This window comes from Bidens hawaiensis, unplaced genomic scaffold (genome assembly GCF_021521415.1).
Source record: "Bidens hawaiensis isolate Kalapana, Puna unplaced genomic scaffold, B.hawaiensis_p1.1 tig00042877_1, whole genome shotgun sequence".
Taxonomy (NCBI): Eukaryota; Viridiplantae; Streptophyta; class Magnoliopsida; order Asterales; family Asteraceae; genus Bidens; species Bidens hawaiensis.
The window spans coordinates 13,217-24,244 of NW_027497591.1; the positions used below are offsets into that span (position 1 = coordinate 13,217).

An 11,028-nucleotide genomic window follows, 5' to 3' on the forward strand; every position below is an offset into this window, starting at 1 on the left:
GAGTAGGCTTTAGTTTCACTCTCAAAATCTTTCAATTCTTGAGTTTCATAATCTTTGAATTCCTTCGGTGTCCACCCCATGTTGTCACTACCTACCAAAGGTGCCGCATACACGTCGTCAAGAAAAAACACACTACTTGGATGCACGGATCCCAAGTGAGCACGGAACCTCGGTTCCCAGCGAGCAAAGTCTGACAATTTCAACAATTTGGGACATTTGTTGTGACTTCCAATTTCATTATCCATGGTTAGCATCTGCTGCAGTAATACGTTCTGAGAGGCTAATGCATAGTAAGACATGTTTTGCAAAGCCATGATCACACTTGTTAAAACTTCAAGGACTAAACTTGTAAAACTGTAAATTTAAACTTACTGTTCACACGAATATGAACACAGTGACGAATGAGATGATTAACGAATGAACAGATATTCATTAATACCTTACACCAATGAACTGATTAACGAATGAATTGATATTCGTTATGAATTGACACGAAAGAGAAATTTACGAATGAGTGTAACGAATGTGTGAACGAATGGGCTCTTAACGAATAAGGTTTTAAGCGAAAGGAGTCTGAATAACGAAAGTGAGAGATTAACGAATGAGTCTGTAAATTTTAGCGAATAAGCAATTAATTCTTAACGAATGAGCAGTTAAGATTTAACGAATCAGTATTCATGTGTAACGAATCAGTGTTCATCATCAACGAATAAGAACTCATATTTTTCAAACTTTCACAAACTCAGATCTTGTCTAAACTAGTCCGAAGCTCCTGAACACGATACCTTTCAACTTATAGACTAAATACGAACACGTCCGTGATCTCAAACCATTCCAGACTATCACTTATCCTCAATAAACTCAAAAACCAATTCAAACTAAGTCCGATGAAACATTCATCAACTAATCCTCAATTCGTCCTCAAATTAACCAGAAACCTCCATTACCGAATCAATTTTACCTTAATCAATCCTTTAATACACTTAGAACAGTGCTAATTACAGTCAATTATGATCCTCTGTTTCAACTTGACACAATTAAACTTCGATTACTATCAATTCATCATGAATAAAGCTTCAATACATCTATAAATTAAACGATTAATCAACTGAGTAACACCGAAGATCAGATCTCAGGCTCTGATACCACTTGAGAGAGCTTATAAAGGATCTAGATCTTTTGATTACATCGATGTTCATGTTGATTATTAATACGATTAGGCTTGATTACATTATGTGTGAGTGGTGTGTGTGTTGAGAGAACAATTCGGCAGAGTAACGAGGCTTGAGATGGAATAATCAGAACTGTTACCATTAGAATAGATTACAGGGGTATATATAGGAAGATGACCCTATTCGTTAAACTTAACTTAACGAATAGTTCATTCGTTACAAATACCTTAACGGATAAACATGCTTATTCGTTAATACTTTAAGTGATAGCGAATGACCCTCATTCGTTAAACAAGGTTAACGAGTGAGCTTACATTTAGACGAATGTGTTACATTCGTTACGGAGTAACGAATGTAACTTACATTAGAGCGAATGGCCTTTTAACCATATTTACATTATAACCCCTATACTTTAATCTATTACATTAATAACCCTCATAAAGATCGAGACGTACAAAACATGTATCAACAAACTGGAACTGGTTCCATAACCGGAACCAGGTTTTTTCAATACCCGAAATTACCCGAAAAGTACCTAAAAAATACCCAAAAATATCCCTAAAAATTGTAACCCATTAAAAAAATCCAATCTATACCCGAAAAAACCCCGTAAAAAGCCCAAAAATAGGTTTTTTTTTCAATACCTGAAAATAGGGTATTCAAATACCCGGTTTTAGAATACCCGGTTCGATACCCGACCCGAACCCGATGCATAAGGCATGGTTTTTAGAGAGAATACCCGGACCCGGACCCGACTCGGGTATTGCCAATACCCGATTTTCCAATACCCGGTCATACCCGAACGCAGTTCCATACCCGAACCCGGATATTTGAAAAACCCGATTTGTGCACCTCTAGTAACGGGTCTCAAATTCGAAACCTAGCTTAAAGGGTTTTGTCGTAATAGTGAGTCTTCTCCTAAATGGTGTTCACTGATGAGTCAGGTTTGAAACGTCAAAAACAGTATGAACGTTTGACATCACGGCTCAGGAATACTTATGTGAGCATATTGTACTTCCAAATGTTGGTAAAAAAGATCTAACCAAACCAAACCGACCCGACTCGGCTTTTGTGCATTTTTTTTCTTCACATGCAAAGCATATGTCATTAATAGGGCTGCTCACGAACCGAGCCGAATCGAGCGGATTGAATTTAAATAAACGAACAATATTTTTATGCTTGAACCTGGTTTGGTTTGAAACTGAGTAGCTTGGTTCGGCTTGGTTTTACTTGATTTTGTACAAAGTTTTCAATTTTAAATTTTTTAAAATTCCAAAATATCATTATTCTAGACTTTCAACTCTGAAATGTATAAATTTCCAACTCAAAAATGTCTAATACTCAAAGTTAACAAGAAAACATATATAAAACAAACGACTAAGGTTTAAATTTGAACTTTAAATTTTAAAAACTTTGAAAAATAGTATATTTTTTTACATATACATAAAAAATATATAAAATTAATAAATAAAAAATAATTCGAGCAATATGAACCAAATCGAACGAGGCTTTGCTCGTGCTTGGCTTGCTTTCAAACTGAACCGAACGAGGCTTTCCTCGTGCTTGGCTTGCTTTCAAACCGAACGGCTCATTTCCAAACTGAGCTGAAATCGAACGAGCATTTTTCGAGCAAGCGTCGAGGGACAAGCATTTTGAAAGCCCTACATGTCAATTTCCAAAATTATTTTAAAACGTCCATAATGTTTTTATACGACTTAAAAAAAATCCCCATATTAACGATAATATGAGTATAGTATTGATATAGAGGTGTTCTTCAGGTTCGTTTTTCGGGTTTCAGGTTTTTCGTGTCGGGTTCTTCGGGTTTCAAAGTTTTAAATCTTGACCCGAAACCTAACCCATTTCTCATGGATTTTTTGGGTTCGGGTTTTTTCGGGTTGGGTTAATCAGGTTTCGAGTATATCAGAAAAAAAAAACACAAAAACAAAAAAAGATTTAAAAACTACGATACTAAAATTAAAACAACATATTCTTCTTTGCTTATAACGCAGATAATCAAATAGTAACCAACGTAACTTGATAAAATAATTCAAAAATAGAGTAAAACTAACTTAAATCATAATCGTAGTCAGTCAGACGTGATTTGGTTGTTCAACTACGGTTGCTATTAGTAATAAATGGAAAACATAAATTAATAATAAACAATCGATCGATAATAGTTAGAATGACAACAATCGATTAAATCCAGATTCTGATAACTTTAGTGTTTAAGAGCCTAAGAGGTAGCCTATTGTACCTAGAATTATATTTTACTTCAAAACTAATTTATTCGGGGTTGAACCGAAACTTATAAATCAAACCCGAGAACCAACCCGAATTACTTCGGTTCGGGTTCGGGTTAGTGATTTCTTGGGTTCAGGTTCTTCAGGTCAGGTTAGTTCGGGTTCGGTGCGAGTTTTTTCGGGTTGGGTTTCGGGTAAAAGTGATAGCCCTATATTGATATATGAAAATAAAATATTGGGTTTTTTTTTACATTATGTTTTTTAACTGGGTTTTCGATACATTATGTTTTAACAATTGATCATTTTGTTTTTCAACTGGATTTTGAATACATTATGTTTTAAGTTCTACTAATTGTGTTTTTCAACTGGATTTTCAATTCTTTATGTTATAGGTTCTGGTTATTATATTTTTATATCTACTATCCATTGTGTTTTTTCATAATGTGTTTTGTTATAAATTGTGATTTATGCAAATGGGTTTTCAATTTTTTTTTTCAAAAGTACTATAACACTAGTATGTGCATATTAAAGCCAAAAAAAACACTATTTTATAATTTAATTTTTAAAAGATGACATATAAAAAGTTATAGACGTTTAAAAATAATGAAAGAATTAGCATGTGAGTTACATGTGGAGGAGAAAAAAACTTTTTTCCCGTTCTTGTAAGCTTCCTAAAAAATGCAGCTTTCTATTATACACTAACCTTTGTTTTTTATGTTAAAACGATTATGTGTTTTTTATGTTAAAACGATTATGTGTTCTTATTATAGAGTTATAGTTCATGATAAATAAAAGGTTTGTCTTTCTTATGTACCTCATCATTCTCTAATATAAAAGTTAACAAGTATCCTTTTCACCTAACCTTAACTAGACTACATTTCTTCTATTCTTAATAAAAAGGTCTCGCGTAAACTCATTTTATCAAATATCACCCCCCCCCCCTTTCGAAAGCTAATCCGACACTAATGGTCATTCATTTTGACACTATACAGTTGTCTGGTTTGTACTATACTTTATTATACTTGAGGCGTGTGTTAGAGGATTTCATGATTGTTTGCAATAACAATGTACGAGCGTATATTAAGGAAAAGTGTCATATACATGTTTATGGATGGCTATGGAACGAGGATCTTTGGTGATTTTCTAAGGTTGTGGAATAACTAGCAAGAACTAGTTATCGCGTCATGTCATTTCCACATAAATGGTTAGATAATAACTAGTCATCCGTTGATTTAAGCATTGTGGTTAACTAGGTTTAAATAGATTTTTTTAGAAAGAGAAAAGAAAAAAAGGATTGGTTGTTAGTTGGGGTGGCTGAACCCCACCTCGATTGTGATAGCGTCATCGTCGCCATAACGTTAGAAGGGGAAAAAACTTGATGACACCTAATAGTTATTGCATTTGTTGTGGTTTCTTAATTTGGATACCGACATGGCCTATGGCGCCTTCTCCAAGCCTCCACAACGGGGAGCCTAATCAATTTGGTTTGAGACATTAAGACCATTCTCATCTCTTTCCATATATTCAAATCCAAAATTACACTAAAAATCACTGCATTTTCTCTTTCTTGTTCAGTTAAATAATACTTTTTATACCTTTATTATTATCTTTTCTCTCTCTGTACTCACAACCACTTTTCAAAAAATGTTTAAAAATTTATAGGGTATTACAGAAACTTTTTAAATATACAGAAAATCACAACATTTTTTATATCCTCCACTCATAGGTCATAACACCTTAAACAACTCATTAAATTACAAAAACTCCACTCACATAATATTGTGGATGTATTGAAAATGCTCTTAGGTAAGCCAACATGCTTTAGCTAGTTTAAAAATCAATGGTGTTCACGATGATTTATGAATTATTGGATTACGAAATATTGTCAGAACTGACATAAACTATAAGCTGTGTTTACATCTTTGGTGATTTGTAGGGCTTGTAATGATTGTTTCAGTGTATTCTTTTGAATATTATCTGTAATAATAATTTTTGAAACATGATAAAAGAGGATCATTTCCGATGCCTTTAGAACATTTTTTGATCCTTTAATATAAGACTGTTATTAGTCATTTTCCAATTATAAGAGTTTAGTAAATGCCTATGTCATGAACCGTCTTCATGTTTTGAGCGAAATACTCTTCCAATAGTTTACGATATGAACGATGTTTTGTAATGGCCATTCATGACTTGCAAACATGCTTGTGATGAACTAAGACGGTGTACATGACCCTTCCTGACTTTCAGGATAAGTTTCAAAATTTTATATAATGGTTATCCTTGTGACTAGCTTACCATCCAAGATAAAATCAAACCTAAATAATGCTGTACATGAAATATGGCATGATGTTTGTATTTTATGATAGTTCACTATCTTACATCATGAGTTTTCAAGATTAACTTCTATTGTTCATGATTAAAGATATTAATTTCTTACATATCCAACAGCGCGCTAAGATTTCATTTGACGTCGTACATTAAATCACAAATATATATTTCACTCCTACCAATCTTTTTTATTGCATGTCATGATCATATATGTACTGAGATTTCTTTCTTATCATTCCATGCTCATATTTGTAACACCAAGAAGTTCATGTGATTATTTAATAAAAAAACAGATATTATCTGAATACTAAACTACAAAATAAAATCTAAGTGGATGAATTATTGGAGAAGTTGTACCAATTAGTGTGATAATTATAGGCATGAAAATGTGGTTATGTTGACAAAAGTTCAAGAAAACCACGTAGTTAAAGTCCAACAACAAAGTGTAAGTGCGATGTTTATAGAAGGTCAAAAAGGTACTTATATAACTTTTTTTTTCTGAAAGATGTCATTATTATTAAATCACTCGTAACCAGAAGCTACGACATGAAAATCATTACAATATTTAATTGATTCTTATTCCACTCGGTCTTAGCAATTTTGTATTTTCTATTTGTTGTAGTATACCAAAGACACGCGAAATACAAAATATCATCAAATAACGTAACCTTATTGCGTCAAATGTTATAGTGAATCATATCATTCCTGAATCTTTATATAATCCATAAAGTATAAAACAGTTTTAAGGTGGGGAATATGCACAAAGAAACTCATTTCAATATAGTTGTTGAATTTTTCAAAAGGGCCAAATTTAGGAAACAAATAGAAAAATTAAAAAAGAAAAACTTTGTAACACCGATCATGCCTTCTAATAGTAAGTATAATGAGTTGGTATCGATCTTGGCTTGAACTCACAAACACTTTTAGATGAACGGGTTAAGTTCATGTCTGACGTGTTCACGGGATAACTTGTTTATTTAAATACCGGAAGGCATTGTATGTCGTAAAATAAGCTTGCTAAATATTTTTTGTGAAGAGCTAAAATTAAAAGAGAAATATACGTGATATTTGCTAGCTTAAATGCAATTGTTTCGAAGATTATTTGTTTATTTATTTATTTTTGTTAATTATAAGTTTATAATATTATAGTAGTAACACGCAAATTAAAATACAAATATAAAATTGAATTAAACTAGTCATGCTCATGCTAGTCCATATATAGTCGGAATATATACACAACTACACAAGTCATGTTCAATTCATGTGACATATCAACACCCTAATGTAAAGTTGCACTAAGATTAAAAGTTATATGATGGGCATGTATCAACAACTAATTACAAAACAAACTCAACTTTATATATAACAATAATATAAATATTATGCCCGCTGGACCCCTTAGAGAAATGGGTCAAAATCATACACGAAACCCGTCTCTTATCTACACGTGATGGCTCGTTGACGAGTGATGGAGATGATAGCAAAGGGACTCAATCGCAATGGGTCCGATCAAATTGCATTGTGCTAATGGATCTCATCATGAATATGGCCTTAATAGTTAGTCCCACTTAAAACCACCCACTCTAGATTATGATGACGTATGGGTGGTTACGACATCAATCAGGGTGTAATCTATAAAATGATATATTGCGTGATGTGTCTAAAAGTATCCATTACATATACAGTGATATATATACTACATTGCAATGGTTTCGATGCACTATTGATCGACTAGTTTTGTACCCGTCACGTTACAGCGGTGCAATTCCGCGAGTGCACTATTAATCAACAACTGCATTGCAATACTACGAAACAAAACCGGTCTCTTTGCGGCGAGTGTGCAATTCCGCAAGTTCGGTATTAGTTAAGTTTGTAACGACAAAAGGCACTAAATCCAAAAATAAATATGTGAGCCCCAAAACAGTATCGGCACACATACAACTTATGATCAAAGTGACACGAATTCGATTAGTATCGGTTAGTTTCGTTAAGGTATCGCCACTAAATCCAAAAAATAATAGTGCTTGTACAATTTATAATACAAAATAAAATAATAACATATATTCAAATGGGCGTTTATTCGGTCGGTAAGATTGACATTCCCATTTAGAGACTACATCATTTTGTTTTATGAACAATTGTTTGTTTGTATTGGATTTTATTTCGAATGATATGCATTTTTGATGCGCTAATTAAGCCCTTTGGGTTCTTTTAGACTATTTTTTGTTATGAATATCGACCGTAAGGATCCCGGTTTTGGGGTCTTATCATCATTCAGAAAAAAGTAACCAATTCGTAATTTCATCAAACATACATGGAGAAACAATCGAAGATATATGATCGTTCTCTTTTTCTCGATTGGGAACTCTGTTAACAGCTTGTTGCCCCAATGCATGTTTCTCTTTATCAGGGTGCATCGCGTCCTCACGAAATCGAAGTTTGTCTTCTGACATGCCTACCAGATATATTAGTTTGTGACGGCCAACACGTGTTTCTCTCTTTCGCTACCTTCGCCCCAGACAACGGTACTAAACTCAGTTTCCGCCTTGCGCATCTCTCCGTTGCAAATCCAAATCAAGACCTTGTTTTCGAAGACGTTTGACCTCTTGTTGCATTTCAAGATCTTAGACTCGTTGTATGAGTCATTTGATCTTAAGGTCGTTTAGGTCGGGATAGGCCCCATCACTACCTCGTTCGGTGGTTCTACAATCAAGGTGTGGATCTTCCACGAACAACCATTTGATCAAGAGGGATGATATCACTTGATGCAAAGGGAAGCAATATCAAATGGCTAACAAGAACACTTGATTAAACCAAAGGCTTCGAATCACAAGCTTCAATCAAAATGTCTAATCTTTGAATAATGAAATACTAGGGCCTAAGCTTAGAAAGTCGTAATCAAAATAGGTCATGGGGTATACTCTAAACATTTAAACTCCACATAAGCATCGCATCACTTATTTTTCTCTCTTTTACTCCATCTCACCCAAATAAAATAGTTTAACCCATTTAACTCCATCTCACTTCTATTAATTGTTAATTTATTATTTTTTTTTGCCAAATCTAGGGCCCATTTTAACAAATTTAACGCCGAGTTAGAGTATAGGCAGTGTACCAGTAGGTCTTATAGTCCAAAGTTTTTCCAAATTAACTTGGGATCATATCAGGCTCAAAAACAAATACCCTCATAATACCCAACTTAAAATCTACCCCTGGATCGGGCTCGAATCCATCCAAGTAAAAGGGTGCTCGTTATGAACATTAGTTGCAATAGTTTTAGTTTTTTTTAATATGCGTCACTTTTTTTGAATGGCAAACGAATTCTTTAAATAGGCTACTGGTTAAATGCATCATATTGGGATACACTCGTCCTTTTATCCAGAAAAACCCTCACCTAAGGCCAACGTCCGGGAACACTCGCCCAAAGGCAGACAGTGCGCTGATATAAAACCCGATCAGTTCAAGGATCCAACTAGTGAAACCACCTAATCGCCTAGTCTCCATCATCACCCTAGTGCCTCTGAAACTAAATGCTGTGAGCATGAATCGAATATAGGTCACATGAAACACCAAGTCTCTTCCTTATCACTCTGCCGCTAGCTCATAAACTTTAATATGCGTCACTTACGTGATAGAATATGATACCATAAATATTATTATTATTATTATTATTATTATTATTAGTAATAGCAGTAGTAGTATAATAATAATAAAGCAATAAGAGGGGCTATACAGTTACAGTTATACTACCAATAAACATTATTTATAATAAATCAGTTACCATTTAATAATTTAAAAGTAATTAAAGTTGAGGACTATTTAAGTCGTAGCTAGTAAGTTCTATTTCATCACGTTTGTTAAAATTTTGTAAACATTTATTTATGATGTCACATGTATTACTTTATAACTAAATTCCGAAAAACTCTTCATAAAATGACAAGAAGAGAAGGAAAACAGAATATTGCAATTTATTAGAAAACAATACAATTTGATGAGGATTTTCAAGTTCACTGAATTTGAAGCAAAAAACTGATTGACGTCGACATGTTTGTGCACTAAACCTTTTTCGAAAGCTATGGTTACCATGAACTTCATATTAACTATAACTAACAGACTGCAATAATTGAAAAGGTTTGATGTAGAGAGCTAGAGATGAACATGACAAAACATGGTTGAATTACACAAACAACAATAATAAGTCACCTTAATTAATCCTAACAAAATGCACCGGTTAATAAGTTATTGATATAAACAGCTATTGATTGCTGCTGGAGCTTATAACCGGAGCAGTTCTCCGGCTGCCATTCCCTTTGCATGGGAAGAGAAACCCGGTGTCCCTAAAGCTCCTGCGAACGTATTCGAAGGCGAGGAAGATGATTTCTCATTCGATGTAAGCTGCAGCTTTGGTGGTGACTCAGTTTCAGCTGAAGACTTATTCCAAGGTGGTGTAATAAAGGCGATTAACGATTCTTCTATACAAAAAGAAAGAGGAAGAGAGAGAGGGTTTTCGAGTTCTCGAATTCATTCCAGAAGTCGAAGAACAAGATCTTTGTCTCCACTTGGGGTTTCGGATTATTGTAGGGAACAACCTATGACTAGGGGGACAAAAGCGTCATCGAATGTCGTGTGTTCGGCAGAAAGCGTGTCTAAAAGATGGAGTTTCATGGATTTGTTCTTGTTCAGAAGTGCTTCGGATGGGAGAGCATTGGAAAAAGACCCTTTGAAGAAGTACTCGGCTGTTGGCCGGAAAAACGATCAGGATTTTCGGAATTCGAGTGATTCAGGATCGGTTTCGAAGAGAAGGGGACGGGTGTCAGCTCACGAGCTTCATTATAATTTGAACCGTGCAAATTCGAATGAAATGAAGAAGAAAACATACTTGCCATATAAGCATGGTATTCTAGGTGGATTGCCATTCAGTTCTTAAAAAAGATGTATTGGTGTAAAAGGATGTATATATTAAGGAGTAGCATTAATGGGTGTGTGTTAAGGATAAAATAATTTAGTGACCAACTTTAAGTGCCTACTAAAAAGGGGTCTAAAGTTTGAGTTTGTTCATTGTTGTTGAAGTGAAGAAGATTTAGATTGATGCATCAACTATTGTGAAGAAAGTCTTGATATTAGTAATGGTTGTACATAAATTTGTTTTTAGCTAATAGTATGTGCAAACATAGATGAAAAGCATGTAAGATGTGGATTTTATCAATAATACCATCCTACGTTTTTGAATAAGATTGTTCTTATGCACATTACTTTCATATATATAGCTTATATAGAATATATGGTCA

The 11,028-nt window shown here is 34.0% G+C and overlaps 1 protein-coding gene across 1 annotated transcript; it reads left to right on the plus strand.

The window, feature by feature from the left end:
• Positions 1-2,094: 2,094 nt before the first annotated feature.
• LOC143593861 (uncharacterized) lies at positions 2,095-10,667 on the plus strand. The gene is made up of 2 exons (XM_077073344.1): positions 2,095-2,199; positions 9,996-10,667. The coding sequence occupies exons 1-2, from the start codon at positions 2,095-2,097 to the stop codon at positions 10,665-10,667; spliced, it is 777 nt and encodes a 258-aa protein (XP_076929459.1).
• Positions 10,668-11,028: the final 361 nt, after the last annotated feature.

What these genes read in the sequence shown, in the direction of transcription:
- LOC143593861 (XM_077073344.1), top strand. Translation starts at nt 2,095, where the DNA reads ATGGTGTTCACTGATGAGTCAGGTTTGAAACGTCAAAAACAGTATGAA. An exon ending in TATTGTACTTCCAAATGTTG is followed by an intron (nt 2,200 to 9,995) that starts GTAAAAAAGATC and finishes TGATATAAACAG; the next exon opens with CTATTGATTGCTGCTGGAGC.